Source organism: Oncorhynchus masou, chromosome 10, assembly GCF_036934945.1.
Source record: "Oncorhynchus masou masou isolate Uvic2021 chromosome 10, UVic_Omas_1.1, whole genome shotgun sequence".
Taxonomy (NCBI): Eukaryota; Metazoa; Chordata; class Actinopteri; order Salmoniformes; family Salmonidae; genus Oncorhynchus; species Oncorhynchus masou.
The window spans coordinates 15,340,972-15,359,148 of NC_088221.1; the positions used below are offsets into that span (position 1 = coordinate 15,340,972).

At 40.9% G+C, this 18,177-nt stretch overlaps 1 protein-coding gene across 1 annotated transcript; it reads left to right on the plus strand.

The window, feature by feature from the left end:
- The first annotated feature begins 299 nt into the window (after window positions 1-299).
- On the plus strand, window positions 300-16,427 carry LOC135547212 (glutamate decarboxylase 1-like). Its single transcript, XM_064975990.1, has 17 exons — window positions 300-665; window positions 1,812-1,892; window positions 3,594-3,656; window positions 5,788-5,928; window positions 6,670-6,912; window positions 7,082-7,172; window positions 9,665-9,777; window positions 9,921-10,036; window positions 10,330-10,409; window positions 10,494-10,548; window positions 11,030-11,146; window positions 11,312-11,376; window positions 11,489-11,567; window positions 13,587-13,736; window positions 13,902-14,009; window positions 15,164-15,253; window positions 15,359-16,427. The coding sequence occupies exons 2-17, from the start codon at window positions 1,817-1,819 to the stop codon at window positions 15,530-15,532; spliced, it is 1,761 nt and encodes a 586-aa protein (XP_064832062.1). The 5' UTR covers window positions 300-665; window positions 1,812-1,816; the 3' UTR covers window positions 15,533-16,427.
- Window positions 16,428-18,177: the final 1,750 nt, after the last annotated feature.

Here is an 18,177-nt window from a genome sequence, read left to right on the forward strand (position 1 = left end):
CAGATTTTTCAATTAGTCGGCTCGGGGTTTCGAACCAACGACCTTTCTGGCCCAACGCTCGTAACCGCTAGGCTCCCTGATCTGTTACAGAAGAGAATCAACAATAACCTAGAAGGAGATGGGTCTTTTGATTATGGTTACCTACTATTCGGATTTCTCAAGAACAAGGCAACGACACCCCACCCCTCCCCCTCCATCCCTTATGGGCGTAATGTGTTGCTCTGCTCATAGGATCAAACTTCTCAAGTCCATGTTCGTGACCAGGTTTCCAAATCGAGGTATATAGCTTCAAAGCCAATCAAGCACTTCCCAGAAGTCACGTTATAGCTGAAAGCGACACGATTCAGTGTAAATGTGCAGACAAAGCGGATCTGTTCGATATTGGGTGGAAATATGCAGCACCAGAGGAGGTATTGGTGTGACTCATGCGTGCGTAGTAACGAATAAATAGGCACTGCACGCTCTAAATTTCAGCAAATTAAACGTACTTCACCAAAAAGGTCACCGTGGATGGGATTTTGTAGACAATAGATATTCAAAACCGTGTGTTTCTTAGTGTCAAAAGCGCACCAGACGTTGCGTTGGCCAAAGGACTTTATTTGATCATCCTCGCATAGTTAATTTTTTGGACTCTACTTGGGTCACCTGTACCCATCCTCAGCACGGTAAGCTGCTTTTTAACAGGGGTTTATTATTTTACAAGAGCAGGCTAAATCTTATTTGTTCATTGAAGCTTTATGAGAAATTGACGTTTCAGATGCTCGAACAGGTGGTTTTGTAAAGTACATACAGGGATCAATACATGCTTTTCATGTTAATGTATGTCTGTTTGCTGATTCTAAAGTTATTGATGGTTTGAATTAAATATGTTGTGTCTGTATTCAACTATATTAAACTACAATCGAGCTATGACGGACGGTTTCTTGTTGTATGGGCATGGGTTTTATTTGAATTGACTTTGACCTGAATCAGGGTCATCATTATTTACAAACCATCCTCTTAATTAAGGAGTCACTATCCTGTTTGTCAATCAATACTGTTGACAGACTATTTTTGGTCATTTGTTTATCAAATTAATAGTTAATGTATCGGAGGTTTGACGGTTCACCAAACTTGCCTATATGATAAATCACCAGATGAGCTGTTGTGGCATTTAGTTGATCATGAATTTTATCAAGGCTAATTAATTCAATGTTGAGTTATTTTTAGGCTGAAACTTTTCATCAAGTCCTATTCATCAAAGGTAGATAAATATCAACCTCTCTGAAATCAAAGACACTTGCTGTGATGCCTCATTATCCACATTGGCTGTAGTCCAGGTTATGAAATTGAATCGATTGGTGAGGATTCATTAGCATCTTTGTCCATGGATATGGTTGATTTGATAAAGCCTAATGAAATGCACTGTGTTTAGAGCCGACAAGTTATTTTGCCATAGGTTTTGACTTTCAAATCTGTATTGATTCAGGGAAAAAAATACGTGCAGCCTCAACCAATCTGTTAATTGATGTTTGAGAATAATTCTATCCTGGCTGCCAGACGATACATGTTTGTCGTGTCCTGACCATTGCTTATTCGCAGTTGTGGATTTCTGTCAGCGTTTGTATGACGGATCGATCTTAAAATATCCTATTGATACATTTCAAATATTTAGGCATGCCATTATCTATAGCCTATATTGTATACCTCCGATAGCTTTTCTTTCTCATCTCCTTACAGTTCATGTGACTTTTCATCTTGGATAAAATAAGAGCGGTTTCACAGAAATTGACAGTGCGCTTTGGAGTGAGGACTTTTGCACTGTATTTTAGGAGTGATGGCGGCGTCTGCACCTTCCTCCTCCGGCGGGGAACCGGATCCCAACTCGACAAATTTACGACCACCAGGCACAAGTAGGTTCATCACAAATAAAACGCTATTTCAACTGTGCTATTTACTTTGTGAGCAATGCCATTAATCATTTCCATGGAGGAAAATAACTGTACACTACCATACTAAATGCCACCCAACAAATCACCGCAGCATTGCATGCGCAGCGGACCTCCCGGCTTCATGCTTGATAGACGAATCTTGCTGTCAAAACTAAAAACACGAATCTTGCTGTCAAAACTAAAAACACGAACTGTCGGTATTAATAAAAACGAAAATCTCCAAATAATTTAGATTTATCTTTCAAAATAATATTACAGCCTAATTTAATTATTATTATTATGTTATTTGCCTATTATTATTTATTAGATTACTATTGCATTTCAGAAAGAAGTAGGCTCTATTTTGTTCTGTGGATTTCCTCCGCCCTGGTTGAAAAGTGAGTGTGTGACGTTTAAGGGGTAATTATGCTCAAAGTAGGGTTAATTGTAGCCACACTAAAGCCCCGTTTATACCTGGTTCTAACTTGCTTCCTTTGCCTTGATATTTTCCCATTCTGATTGTTGTGCCCACATTTTAATACAGGTGTAGACAATGAAGACAAATTGGGGTCTGATCGTGATCAGATAATCCTGCCCACCTCCGGTGGTAGTCATGCACGCATTGTGTCTGAATATTTTACAAGTGTAGACAGATCTGGACAGAGAACATTTAAATCATTATTTTGCATAATTTGCATAAAGGAAGGGACCAGGAAATCTCGTTACAATGTTGACACAGTGGGCAGATAACGGACACATTTTAATACCATGTATAGATAGACACATTTCTGGAAATATGGGCACAATCAGAATGTATACAAGATCAGGACAAAGGACTCGTGTTAGCACCACGTATAAACTGGGCTTAAATTGGCCCTAATAGCGTGTGTTCAAGCTCCATATTGTTACCTCCATCAGCTGAGGGGGGAGGTAGCCCAGGGTGTAGAGATGTAAGCAGGCAACAGCTCTACCTCAATACTGTTCATTACCCAAGAGCTATTGATGAAAAACACATAATATATAGCCGACATCCCAATTAGTCATCCAAGCACATTCCAATTTTGTTTCAAAGTTTTTCCTTAGGCCTACACACAATGATAAAGCTCTGGTTTGATATTGACAACACCCCAGATTAAGATACGCAATTCAACATGAAGTCAGATCAGATGTATTCAAATAAAAAAACTGTCCCTCCGTTTTTCTCAAGGGATTTAGTCGATGCTGGATTTGCGAAAACCATTAAACTGGTGTCATGCCAGTATTACATGTAGAAATGTGGATCTTGCTTTTTGTCTGTGTCTTTATTGACATCGATGCATGATTTACGCGAAAACCAGAATCACGTACGTAGATCTCAAGCCTATTCCGCTCATAATTGGCCCAGTTAGGCTATTTGGCAATATACACGTCATATTTCAGATCTTTCTGTTGCCTTTGTATTTTCTTTCATGAGTGAAACCTTGGCGTAGATTCTGGTCCAGAATTCTGCGAGTCTGTGTGGAGCTGTCTGCCCCTTGTCCCTTTCACTGGCCTCTCACAAAATTCTTCAATTCCTAGACCTAGACTGCTGTTTCATCAACATTTCCCCATCCATCGCTTTGAGTTCGTAATTATCTTAGCAGAAATAATGCCCTTGAGGCCTAATGTAAGGGCCCTCTCAATAGTTTCCCTAAACTATTTTAGGCTATGACGCTTGGTGTGGAGTTGCTCATGGATGTACTAGAAAATTGGGAATGAAGATATGTGGTAAGTTTGCTATTTTCATGTCATGTATTTAATGTTCATGTTTAGGCTATATTGTTCCCATGTTTTTCTCGAGAAAAAAAAATATCATAGTTTGCATATGTAGGCCTATGTAGAATATTTGATGTGTTGTTCAACGCGGAGCAAGCAGACCATTCTCATATCTGAGGAATATGGGCTATGTTGGTCTGGAACACAAAGACTGCCGACTGGGTGGCTGTGGTTACGGGCTTTTCTGCCCCTTTCTGTTTTCTCTTGTCGCATGAGTGGGTTTTCATGATAAAAGGATGATTATGTCCATGATGATTTATTACCACGGAATTTATAGTGACAAACCTATTTTTTTTCTATGAAAAGCATTTTGAAAAACTGCGGAGACCATAGGCCTAGCTATTGTTCCAGAAATAAAGATACAGGTCTACGTTGGCGTCTAAAAATGGAAGATGAGCTGTCTTTAGTCTTGCATATCTTTTCAATATGAGTGTCTGTTTTCTTACCCAGCTATTACATCGTTGAATTCGTAGGCCCTAATAAAAATCGTACTCTTGCGCCCTCCCATGGCGTACTTGAGAAATATAGTCCTCCCTTTGCCGATGTGTAATGACCTTGGAATACACAATTAGCCAACTAAGTGTAGTTTATTCAACCCGCTTCAATTTTGGGGGTTAATTTCGAATAAACACGAACATGTACAGTGGATTTTACTACATTAATTGTAGTAGGCCTAATCAACTAGTATGGTAGGCTACGTACTGTCTTTATTTTTGCTTGGCCATACCTTTGTCTTAGTATATTATCTCGGTAGCCTATAGTTTTATAACTGAGCGGGGGTCATTCATTAAAGGTACAGCCTATTTGGTGGAATGGTTGGTATCGGTCCTTATCATGAAGAGAAAAGATGAACGAGACGCGCCTGAAATCGTAATTCGTCAAGGTTCTGTTTAACAGAGATAGCGCTGTCAGTCAGTCTTCTGCTCCCCAATACGAACCGATTAAGTGGAAGCCAAATGCCTTAGCCCTATCTGATATGGCCAAGCGTTGGGTCAGTTATTGTTCCATCAGGGCCAATCAATGCCTGAGAGTATGGGCCTAATGCAAATACATTTCAAGTTTGATGTTTTAATGCGATGTTTTGGTTTTATCTGATTCACTATCCGGTTATAGGCCTATTGGCACTTTCATCCCTGTTTTTTAAGTGCAATGATATTATTGGTCCAAAAACATCATAAACTTTCCATTTTGCTTGACCAAGTGAAATGTTGGTTTTATGTTGGTTAAATATGACTTCACGTGAGACAGAAGCAAGCTTGTTCAGACTATAGTCTAACATCTCCTTTTTTGAAAGTGAAATCCTAAAAAACATATTACATGACATAAACGAAATCAAATTATTTAAAATGAAATAAAACCAACTTTGATCTTTTGATATACTTTTATGTACTTTCTTTTATTACTCCAAAGGGTGTGGGCTGTGGCATATAATTGGGTTTCACATCTTATAGGGCTAGATGTATTATCTGAAATATTGCGCTATTTATAGTCAAATGAGATCACATTGCAGGATTTTTTTATGATTAATAATCTCAGCAGGAGATTTGGAAAAGGTGTTGTTTTTAGAAGAGCCAATCTAGAAGAATTGGTAGGGCTAAATTGGTAGGGCTAAATAAGATTTGAGTTAATGTGGTGTTCTCCACGGGCCTATGAGCATATAGGCTATACAATGTCCCATATATCATCACAGCCCAGTCCAACTATTAGATCTGCCTTCAGGCTTGAATGACATCGGTTCATTGTGTGTTCTTCCCTGCTTACTGAAGTGGAATCTCTCAGAGGGACTTCATACGAATGCACATACACTAAATTACGGATATTTGTTTAGGCTTGGCTGCATTTTCGTGTTGATGTCACGTGGCTCAGCCTCCCACTGACTGTTCCTTCCATAAATGGGCTTCCATGGACAGGATGGGAATTAGGCTACCTCAAAACTAGCCTACACCACAGCATTGCCAGTTCAACCAGTGAGAGTAGTTTTAGGCATGTGTTTTGTGTAAAAAGGGTGTCATCAAAATGTTTGGGATTGGGAGTGATGATAGTAATCCCTCATTTAAATGCTCTGCCCCTTGCAACAATTTAGGATTTTTGCAGAAGAACAATAACCTCGAGGAGAAGATTAGTTCCTTCAAGGAAAGATCGTCTAAGGACCTGCTTGATAACAGCGACAGGGATTCCCGTTTCAGACGCACGGAGACGGACTTTTCCAATCTGTTTGCTAGAGGTAATTGGCCGAGTTATTTCCATTATGGGAAATATAGGCCTATCAATCGAAATGATAAAAATTGTGTAGGGATCTTGATAATGTTCGTTTTGTGCGGTTGTTTTACAATAAATGGAACTTGTGTAAACTTGAACACGTTAATTATCTTACTGATGTGAAGATTAGGCTGATCTGATTTGAAAATACTGATTTACCAAATGTTTATCTGTCTAAATCTGTTATTTCTTTCGGTGTATTGATATTTCACGACATTAAGGACAATACATATATCACAGTTCAGGGGAAGTTTTAAAACACATATTGAGAAAAAATGATACAAAAGAACTGAAATCATTAGGCTGTTGGTAATTGAAATTGAATTGATTGCTATGTCTAATTAAAATGAATATTCACCATTTGTTTGACCGTAATAACCTTCTAGATCAATTTGTAAGTGGCTGAACAATAGCCTAGGTTACTCGGACACTTCCTGGAGATATAGCAAAAATAGACATTCATTTGTTGCTTAAAAAAATTACTTTCTAATTGATACAATTTATACCAGCTTTGGAGAAGAAACTAAAATACATCGTTTTTTAAGAGTTGGGAAGTAGAATGAGGTCATGACAAATTCTACAGAAGATTGTGAAAGTGACCTCTTCAGACACACTTAAGTGATGAAGGATGCCAACAAAAAGAGATTTATTTTTTCGAAAACGAGAAAAAACGAAAATATCGACATGCTTCAATTTCTCATGCTAGATTTATTACCAGCCAAAAATGGAGAGGAGCCAACCATGCAGTTCTTATTGGAGGTGGTGGATATTCTCATAAACTATGTCCGGAAGACCTTCGACAGGTCCACCAAGGTTCTGGACTTCCACCACCCCCACCAGCTGCTGGAGGGCATGGAGGGCTTCAACCTGGAGCTGTCCAACCAGCCTGAGTCTCTGGAGCAGATCCTGGTGGACTGCAGGGATACCCTGAAATATGGTGTGAGAACAGGTGAGGACAGAGAAGACAGATGAGGCATGAAGCAGAGCTAACCCTCAGCGCAATCGATATCTCCCATTTGTCTACAATGTGGTTTAATGATTACAGATGATCCCGTAGTTAAATGATGAAACTTTCATGAGAAATGTATTAACGACAAATGGTGTTGTCTTCCTCCTAGGTCACCCAAGGTTTTTCAACCAGCTATCCACTGGTTTAGACATCATTGGGTTGGCAGGAGAATGGCTCACCTCCACTGCAAACACTAACATGTGAGTGGTCTTTATTTCCCCCAGTTATTTTACATTTATGATACATTTCAAATGTGTTTATTATCAAAAGTCACAGGATCCTCAAATATTGTAAATATATGTGCAAAATGTCATGTGAACAATTTCGCCTATACCAATGATCTTAGTTAGAGTGACAACATAGCTCTCGGTTTAGGCTGGGATTGTGATTAAGGGGTTGATAGATCTAATTTAGCAGTGAGTGGATTTCCTGTGGGTGAATGTAAGTCTGGCACGGAAGAAAAATGACATTTCCTACCATTTTTCAAATGGCCTTGGAAGATTCTGGCTCCAAGATGAAGGTTAGTAGAAGTGACATAATTGGGGCCCCTTGATGAGCTTCGAAACGAAGGATCCTGAGGATGCTCTCCAAGCCGCCACTTAAGAGAGTCAAATGTGACATGGCAAGCATGAAGAGGAGAGACGGAATTAGTCATCTGTTGTTTGCTGCATTATCGTTGTAGTCAGATAACACAGCCCGGCAGGGAAATCTAATTGCATATTGATTAGCGATTGAATGTTACATGGGGCGGTTGTTTTATGTAGCACTCTTTGGGTCAGAGATAACGGTACCACGTCAGAATGAGATTCTCCCCTTGAGATCTGCTGCAGAAGTGTGAGCAACAGACATGGTGATATTGCTTTTTCAGTGGGAATTGGCAATCTGGATGTGACGGCATTCTGATTCTCCAGGTGTCCAGGGACTTGTCCAAGATACAAGTTGATGCTTCATTGACCATTGGCTATTGTTGACTGGTGCACACAGATTATCAGCTGAGGCTGCCGAGTCATTTAAGGCATCTGGCCCGAGTGTATCGCCTGCTGTAACATAGTGATCTTGTCTATGATGTCAGCCTAAAACCCACCAGGGCATTGTAAAACCATCATAACAAAACAACAACAACAAAAACACTATACGAAAAGTGGCGTCGCCTAAGCACTGATGAAACACAGCATGTCTGCGTGGTTAAGCCAGGGTCTTCTGGGTGGTTATGGTGTTGTCATTCCTATTAAAACAGCACAGAAATACAAGCTCACCACCAAGGCTGAGGGTCTTCATGTCAAGGATTCATTAGTTTTGCCTGGCCCCTGGCTTAATAAAAGGTTGCAACCCTCTCCTGATTTAGCTTTCTAAATATGATTTAGCTTTCTAAGTATGATTTTGCAACCCCCCCCCCCCCCCGCTGTTTTGAAGAGTCTTTAGTTTGTCAAGCTCATTGACGTGACGTTGAAGAGTGTTCTGGTGAGTGTTAGCCCGTGTGCTGCATGGCATCGCTACCGTAGACAAATTGAATCCGAGGGCTCTGACTGCATACATATTTGTTATTTGCATTAGCTAATTACTACATCATCATTAATTACACTTATTGATTGACACTAATTGGTTGACAATCATGTCACAGGGCTGTCATTGGGATTAGTCTACATGGGTGAGCGAGTGAATTAATTTGGGACATAACTCATAACTTTTTTTTCTTTAAAAGAAAAAAGTTGTCACTGGATATGCCAGCAAGAGAAGTAAAACATATGTGTGCTGTGTGTATGGCACAGTGCGATACATTGTATTGTCCCTCTAATGCATTGACTTTCATTGCATGAATAGACAGGCCGTGTAATTAGGAGAGCATTGGTCAGTACAAAGTGAAGATAGATGAGCTACTGTGATCGGGCATCCATTTAATTCGACATTGATATCGCACTACCCTGGAGGGACTTCTGTAACATGTTCTAATGATATGAAAACAATCATTTATTTTGCAATTGTGATTGCGTTGTATAAACATGCCTGTAATCTTATCATTTCTATTGTAAAAGGTGAAACGACCATTCTTCCATCATTACTCTCAGAGGGATGGGCCTCGAGTGTAATATACTGTATGTAGTAAAATCATATTCAAAACAAGCTCAGTGGAAGCTGGCCTCTAGACAACCCTCAGACACGAAGATAACGGCATTCTTATTGTGCTACATCCCATTTCTAGCCTCTTCTTCTTGTAAACTCAGAGGCAAGAGCTCCCTCTTAGTGGCACATTCTTAATGGACTTCCGCCGATGTGACATTTGTGTTCTTTCTCATTCCACTGCAACAAATGGTATCCCTAACACAATGTGACAGAGCTATCATTGAACCGTGGCTGCGTTAAAAGTAGTATGCGCGTTCCATGCGTTCTCTGGCTTCAAAGTGCCACTGCTCAATATACACTATGAGAAACATATGTAATGACAATTCAAGAACACAACAAACTAAAAACCAATTATGTAAAAAAGAAAAGAGAAAATGAGCTACAATTATTGGCTGTTATCTCCTTGGTGATTCATTATCTTGGGATTTTTCCACCTGCCTTCATTGATTCTGCTCATGTCAATATAGACCATGTAGATATGAGACACAAATGGCAATAGGAGAGTTCAAGACCAATGATAGGATGGATTTCTATTGGTAGCGGGTAACTGGAGACCGGTGCTCTGTTTCAGGTTCACCTATGAGATCGCTCCAGTCTTTGTGCTCATGGAACAGCTGACGCTGAAGAAGATGAGGGAGATCATTGGCTGGCCTGACGGAGAGGGCGATGGGATATTCTCACCAGGTGAAGACTATGTTGATCTACTGTTGTCAATTCATCAATGCCTTGAGAATCTGAGATAGGAATAAACCCACGGTTACAGGTGAGTATTCCAAAACTTCAGATTATAGAATGCAGTTTTGTGAAAGATTGGCGTGTCTGTGCAGGTGGAGCGATTTCCAATATGTACAGTGTGATGACCGCCCGCTACAAGTTCTTCCCTGAAGTCAAGACCAAAGGCATGACTGCTGCTCCCAGATTGGTGCTCTTCACCTCGGAGCATGTAAGCCTCATTCAGTCTCCTCACAACATCTGATTAGAACATGCATTTTCACATCACAATATATCTCCAGTCTCAGAAACAGTATTATGTGACCAAAACAAAGTCTTACTGTTTCTTAATGTGTCACTCCTCGATTGACCCTGTCTATTCTGTATGAAGAGTTCACACAGATTCAAAGCTACAAAATGGCCCTCATTGAAACAGATTAAAACAATTGGACGGTACAGCTGACTGTATCTCTGCCCTCAGCTGATAGGCTAGTAGTCTAATGCCATGGTCATGTGTTTTGACAGAGTCACTACTCTATAAAGAAAGCCAGTGCTGCTCTGGGCTTTGGAACAGAAAACCTGATCCTGTTGAGCACAGATGAGAGGTTGGTGGATGCATGTCCAATACACGGCACTGTGTGAAACAACCCAATGAAAACCTGCCTTTGACTGTCTGTTTGCCTCTCTAGAGGGAGAGTCATTCCTGCTGATTTGGAAGCCAAGGTCATTGATGCCAAGGCGCGGGTGAGTTTCAAACTCTCAAACGATCAACGTCAAATTGTAGATTCGTTCTAAACTGAAGACGTTAACTTCACTTCTGTTTGTTTCTGCACTGAAACGGAATTCTTACGAGAACAGCTGCCTTATATGAATCCCAGTCGTTAACGGAATAACCCGGTCGTTGTTTGTTTACAAAACTAAAAACGTGTCTACTTTCATTTTAGGGTTAGTGCTTATGCCTCCTCAAATATTATCTTACCCACAGCTGCTAGTTCCAAAGTGAAGTGAATTCCGTTAGAGGAGGGAGGTGATAGCAGGCTCTCTACAATGGGCGTGCAGTTCTGCTGGGACAAAGGCTTGCCAAGAGAAATAGTCAAACGTCTGTTTATTCTGCTCTAACCAATATAATTTCAGTCAAAGATGGCAGAAACTGAAGAATGCAAGCATTTCAATTCACTGCAATCATGTAAGAACCCATATTCATTCTGATGGGTTATGCTTGCAGGGTTGTGTCCCAATGTTCGTGAATGCTACAGCTGGTTCCACAGTGTATGGAGCGTTCGACCCCATCCATGAGATTGCCGACATCTGCGAGAAATACAACATGTGGCTACATGTTGATGTAAGTGCATCTTCCTACTATGTGTACAGGAAGGTTATTGTGATATTGATCATTTCAGGGTTGATTTGCGATACATTTTCATGGCAGGCTAAGGTTTAGTTTAAACATGTCAGCCATTCTCCGGTCTAATCCTTATCCTCAAAACAAACCGTTGTTTTTGTTCAGGGTGCATGGGGAGGAGGCCTACTGATGTCCAGGAAGCACAGGCACAAGCTGCGTGGCGTGGAGCGGTAGGCTACAGTCCTGGCAACCGACAATGGTCTCTCACACACACACACACACACACACACACACACATTGGTGACTGTGGCCTGTCTTACAGCCTGTGTTCCATGTTTACAGGGCCAACTCAGTCACCTGGAACCCTCATAAGATGATGGGTGTGCCACTGCAGTGCTCTGCCATTCTGGTCAGAGAGAGGGTACGAGCAATTACTGACTGATGCGTTTTCACTTATGGTGTATGATTAGCAACGGTCATCGAAATTGTAGTAAATGCAACAATTGGACAATGGATGAAGATGCGTCAACCTTTTTGAATTTCTATAATCCATCAGACATTAACTGAATTATAGCACATAAAACATTTTACTAGCACAGGCAAATAATGGCTGGAGTTCAGGGATTTTGGTGGGAATTCAAGCTATTCAATTTATTGTGAAATGTATTTTTTTTCTTCTTAGAATGCACGCATACATTTTGTTATTACATCAGTTATTTTTTATTTTGTTTTAAAATAAAGAAAATGTTACGTGCCTCATTTGCATAAACACAGCAGGTGTTTTTGCATATATGAACACATTAACATAAAGGGGTGGAACAGGGCTGAAACGACCAAACACTTGCTCTGTCTGCCCTATACCGTCACTCACCTACACTGGCTAGACTGCCTCATTAACTACTGTTGTCACGTTCTCTTGCACAATTCAGTGTTTTAATAGCAGGATACCCTCTGATAAAAGATCTACAGGCTTGGCTCTAGATTACACCTATCTATACATACTTCACATTGTTTGCGAGATCAGACATAATATCACTATAATCCGGGTGCTCATTTTTGGAAGTTGCTTTCTTATCAGCGCATCTCATTTCAATTAAACTGTATTATTAAATGATTACTTTTCTCAATTCCACAAAAAAATGAACACCCATCAAAATAAAGTTAGCTTTCTTCTCTTTCTAGTGATGTAAGTGTCGAGATGGTGTGTTAAATCCCCGATAAAGCTTCAGCGTTCTTACAGATTCCAAGGGAAGCCGATGTACAGTGCCTTCGGAAAGTATTCAGACCCCTTGACTTTTTCCACAATTTGTTAGGTTACAGACTAATTCTAAAATTGATTCAATCGTTTTTTTCCCCTCGTCAATCTACACATAATACCCCATAATGACCAAGTAAAAACAGGTTTGTAGACATTTTTGCTAATTTATAAAAATACAAATATCACATTACTCAGTACTTTGTTGAAGCACCTTTGGCAGCAATTAAATCCTAGAGTCTTCTTGGGTATGATGCTACAAGCTTGGCACATCTGTATTTGTGGAGTTTCTCCCATTCTTCTCTGCAGATCCTCTCCAGCTCTGTCAGGTTGGATGGGAAGTGTTGCTGCACAGCTCTTTTCAGGTCTCCAGAGATGTTCGTCGGGTTCAAGTCCGGGCTCTGGTTGGGCCACTCAAGGACATTTAGAGACTTGTCCCAAAGAGACTCCTGCGTTGTCTTGGCTGTGTGCTTCGGGTCATTGTCCTGTTGGAAGGTGAACCTTCACCCCAGTCTGAGGTCCTGAGTGCTCTGGAGCAGGTTTTCATCAAGGATCTCTGTACTTTGCTCTGTTCAGCTTTAGGAAACAGGATGCACCTGAGCTCAACCTCGAGTCTCATAGCAAAGGGTCTGAATACTTATGTAAATATTGTACAAACGCTTCTAAAAACCTGTTTTCGCTTTGCCATTATGGGGTATTGTGTGTAGATTGCAGAGGATTTATTTTATTTAATGCATTTTAGAATAAGGCTGTAAAGTAACAAAATATGAGAAAGTCAAGGGGTCTGAATACTTTCTGAAGGCACTGTATTCCATTGAGCCCGTGTTTGACAGGTCATTACAAACATTTTGGCGGCCGTAATGTTAACGGGATAAAAACGACAGGCACAAGCAAGAGTATGAAAGAGTCGCAGGAGTAAAAAAACACACAAAAAAATCAATCTAGCCAGATTTAAGTGACAAGTGGATTTTTCAACCCTCAAACACAGGAAATAGATGTCTGAAAAAGACAGATCCTCAGGTGGGCGGGGCATGCGCCCTACTAGTGTATGCCGTGAAATACTCACGTTAGGTCACAAGCCAGAGATCTGGCATACTATACATATGAATACAGCCCCGTTTTTAAGGCACCATTGAACTCTAAGTATCTGACTCTCGCCTTGAACCACACCATTGATCTTTCCAGGGAGTTTTATCAGGCTGCAACTCAATGTGTGCTGGCTACCTCTTCCAACCTGACAAACAGTACGATGTATCGTACGACACGGGGGATAAGGCCATCCAGTGTGGACGACACGTAGATATCTTCAAATTCTGGCTCATGTGGAAAGCAAAGGTATGTGCACGGATCTCCCGACGCTTTTGTTCTAATACTAAATCTGTCTATATTATGTTAAGCATGTGATAGGGATTGATCTTTGGATGCTGATCTTGTACCAGGTAACAAAAAGACAAATGTTTGATATTCATTCTCTATCTGTGTATATTTCCGCTCCAACAGGGAACAATAGGGTTTGAACACCACATCGACAAGTGCTTGGACCTCTCTCATTATCTCTATACTAAAATCAGGGACCGTGAGGGCTATCAGATGGTGTTCGAGGGAGAGGTGAGATTGATTGCACTGCGTTTTCTACTGTTTCCAAAGAGAGTAAAATCTTCCAATGGATTACCTTAAGCATCAGAGATATTGGAACTATCTGATAAGTCAGAAGTCATTAATAACTGAGGTGCCCAAAAGGGTTCTGAGCAACACAATGTAGTGAGGCAGGCCTGCCTGAGGTGGCGCTATGCTTTAGAATCCTCAGTTGAACTCCTTGTGGATTTATGAATTTACAGATGTGGGATCTTAAATTTGACCGGCTTTGTCGCGGGAGTAAAATAATCCTGCAGCAGGTTATTCTCAGAAAAGTGATAATTTCTTACAGGAAATGAGTTTTGATAGGCTACAGTATAGGTGTAGCCTATGGCTCCACTTGTATGTCGTTATGGAGACCAATATTGATGTTGTCATTTTATTATAAGTTCTTGGGTACTTTTTACCCCTTTTCCTTCACAATTTCATGATATCCAATTGGTAGTTAGTCTTGTCCCATCGCTGCAACTCCCGTTCGGACTCGAGAGAGAGGCGAAAGTCGAGAGCCATGCATATTCCGAAACACGACCCTGTCAGGCCGCACTGCTTCTTGACACACTGCTCGCTTAACCCGGAAGCCAGCCGCACCAATGTGTCGGAAGAAACACCATACAACTGGCGACCGAAGTCAGCGTGCATGCACCCGGCCCACCACTAGGAGTCGCTAGACCACAATGGGACATGGACTTCCCAAACCCTCCCCTAACCCGGACGTCGTTGGGCCAATTGTGCTCTGCCTAATGGGTCTCCCAGTCGTGGGTGGCTGCAAAACAGCCTGGGATCGAACCTGGGTTTATAGTGACGCCTCAAGCATTGCCTTAAACCTCTGTGCCACTCGGGAGGCCCCTTGTGTTATTAAGATATATAGAATGGCTGTTGTTGATGTCGGAGTAGTAGGACATTTATTCTGTCTGGTACTTTAAAGAGAACTGTGGGTGTTCAGTGAATTTATGTAAATTACAGATTTGAATTTCAGCGACAACAGACTAATCAAATTAAGATACAACATCTGCACCTTACACAGCATCAGCTCTTTATTAGGCCTCTTACGGAGGTTGGTACTTCTTCAGACCATGCATTGAGTAAAGACACTGACAAACAATGTTGTCTCCGTTTTCTTTCCACAGCCCCAGCACACGAATGTCTGCTTCTGGTACCTTCCGCCAGGCATTCGTGACATGCCTGATGGTCAAGAGAGGCGGGACAGGTTGCATAAGGTAAGGACTTGTCAGCTTTGGTCTATAAAGACTATATTTTGTGTTCACATGAGACAGCACTGACCTACTGTATAGTTCTCTGAATTGTCCTTGTCTCTAAACCAGGTGGCCCCCAAGATCAAGGCGTTGATGATGGAGTCTGGAACTACCATGGTGGGCTACCAGCCTCAGGGAGACAAGGTCAACTTCTTCCGCATGGTCATCTCCAATCCTGCCGCCACCAGGTCAGATATCGACTTCTTGACCGATGAGATTGAGAGACTGGGGCATGACTTGTAAGGGCCACGCTCAGTAGGAAGATGTTGCCCTTTGACCTTTCCGTCTCAGCTTTGTCATGTCCAGCTCGAAAAAGACCCTGAACTACAGCAAACTTCATATTCCTGTTGTCTCTTGACCAATCATGTAGGACTTTGAAACTTCAGCTGCTTGTAGGACCTTTTTAGGTAAGCTGTGATCCGTCTCATGTGTTTCCTGTCTGTTCTGTCTTTTAGCAGTGACTATGCCATAGTTAAATCTAACAAAAACTATTGTACAGTATAGCCTACATAAGAGAAGACGTATTCAAATCCTGAGTGACCTTGAGAGATCTTTTTCAGTAGGAGACAGAGCACAATGCAAAGGACCTCATGGCATGGATGTGTACAGTATTGTAAGTTACTGTATATATACAGTATACCTAGATATATACAGTATATTATAATGTACTGACTATTGGTGCTGTGTGTTGTCCATGTAATTATTAGGCCAGATGCACTATATGAAACACTACATTATATCCTGGCTGCTCTTCCCCTTTCATATTAAGTAGAGGGAATATAACACAGCATTATAACAGGTACTGTATTCTGTTGCTGCGTTTGAGATAATGAATTTGGGGGAGATTGTGTATAGTATGGTTACATTGCTTTTGTGGCAAATATATATGTCCTAGTTTTTCAGTAACACATGTTCCAATGATTATAAAAACACTAAATATACGTAATTTAATAGACAAATCACTTTATTTATATCCAGACAGTATATGTGTGAAAGAGTTACCGATTCCATTTGTAATGTGTCCATACTTGTATTTTGAAACAGTACTGTATATTACCCGACTGTTTTGAATAATGAGATTAAAGGTATTTTAGTGTATTTGTGAACCAAAGAAGGGTATACTGACAAATATATACTGTGGGGCAAAAAAGTATTTAGTCAGCCACCAATTGTGCAAGTTCTCCCACTTAAAAAGATGAGAGGCCTGCAATTTTCATCATAGGTACACTTTATGACAGACAAAATGAGATTTTTTTTTCTCCAGAAAATCACATTGTAGGATTTTTTATGAATTTATTTGCAAATTATGGTGGGAAAAAAAAGTATTTGGTCAATAACAAAAGTTTATCTTAATACTTTGTTATAAACCCTTTGTTGGCAATGACAGAGGTCAAACGTTTTCTGAAAGTCTTCACAAGGTTTTCACACACTGTTGCTGGTATTTTGGCCCATTCCTCCATGCAGATCTCCTTTAGAGCAGTGATGTTTTGGGGCTGTTGCTGGGCAACACGGACTTTCAACTCCCTCCAAAGATTTTCTATGGGGTTGATCTGGAGACTGGCTAGGCCACTCCAGGACCTTGAAATGCTTCTTACGAAGCCATTCCTTCGTTGTCCGGGCGGTGTGTTTGGGATCATTGTCATGCTGAAAGACCCAGCCACATTTCATCTTCAATGCCCTTGCTGATGGAAGGAGGTTTTCAAACACGACGAGTTGAGTTTTTACCATAAAGTTATATTTTGGTTTCATCTGACCATATGACATTCTTCCAAACTTCTTCTGGATCATCCAAATGCTCTCTAGCAAACTTCAAACGGGCCTGGACATGTACTGGCTTAAGCAAGGGGACACGTCTGGCACTGCAGGATTTGAGTCCCTGGCGGCGTAGTGTGTTCCTGATGGTAGGCTTTCTTACTTTGGTCCCAGCTCTCTGCAGGTCATTCACTAGGTCCCCCCGTGTGGTTCTGGGATTTTTGCTCACCGTTCTTGTGATCATGGTCTTCAGTGGTCTTGTATGTCTTCCATTTCCTAATAATTGCTCCCACAGTTGATTTCTTCAGACCAAGCTGCTTACCTATTGTAGATGCAGTCTTCCCAGCCTGGTGCAGGTCTACAATTTTGTTTCTGGTGTCCTTTGACAGCTCTTTGGTCTTGGCCATAGTGGAGTTTGGAGTGTGACTGTTTGAGGTTGTGGACAGGTCTTTTATACTGATAACAAGTTCAAACAGGTGCCATTAATACAGGTAATGAGTGGAGGACAGAGGACCCTCTTAAAGAAGTTACAGGTCTGTGAGAGCCAGAAATCTTGCTTGTTTGTAGGTGACCAAATACTTATTTTCCACCATCATTTGCTAATAAATTCATAACAAATCCTACAAGGTGATTTTCTGGATTTTTTTTCTTCTCATTTTGTCTGTCCATAGTTGAAGTGTACCTATGATAAATTACAGGCCTCATCTTTTTAAGTGAGAGAACTTGCACAATTGGTGGCTGACTAAATACTTTTTTGCCCCACTGTATATACACTGCTCAAAAAAATAAAGGGAACACTAAAAAAACACATCCTAGATCTGAATGAATGAAATATTCTTCTTAAATACTTTTTTCTTTACATAGTTGAATGTGCTGACAACAAAATAACACAAATTATCAATGGAAATCAAATGTATCAACCCATGGGGGTCTGGATTTGGAGTCACTCAAAATTAAAGTGGGAAACCACACTACAGGCTAATCCAACTTTGATGTAATGTCTTTAAAACAAGTCAAAATGAGGCTCAGTAGTGTGTGTGGCCTCCACGTGCCTGTATGACCTCCTTACAACGCCTGGGCATGCTCCTGATGAGGTGGCGTCTGGTCTCCTGAGGGATCTCCTCCCAGACCTGGAC

Bases quoted from the DNA above. Each gene is read 5' to 3' on its own strand.
- LOC135547212 (XM_064975990.1), top strand. From the start codon at position 1,817: ATGGCGGCGTCTGCACCTTCCTCCTCCGGCGGGGAACCGGATCCCAAC. The intron at 9,778-9,920 runs GTGAAGACTATG...GTGTCTGTGCAG, and splicing joins CGATGGGATATTCTCACCAG to GTGGAGCGATTTCCAATATG. The intron at 11,377-11,488 runs GTAGGCTACAGT...CCATGTTTACAG, and splicing joins AAGCTGCGTGGCGTGGAGCG to GGCCAACTCAGTCACCTGGA.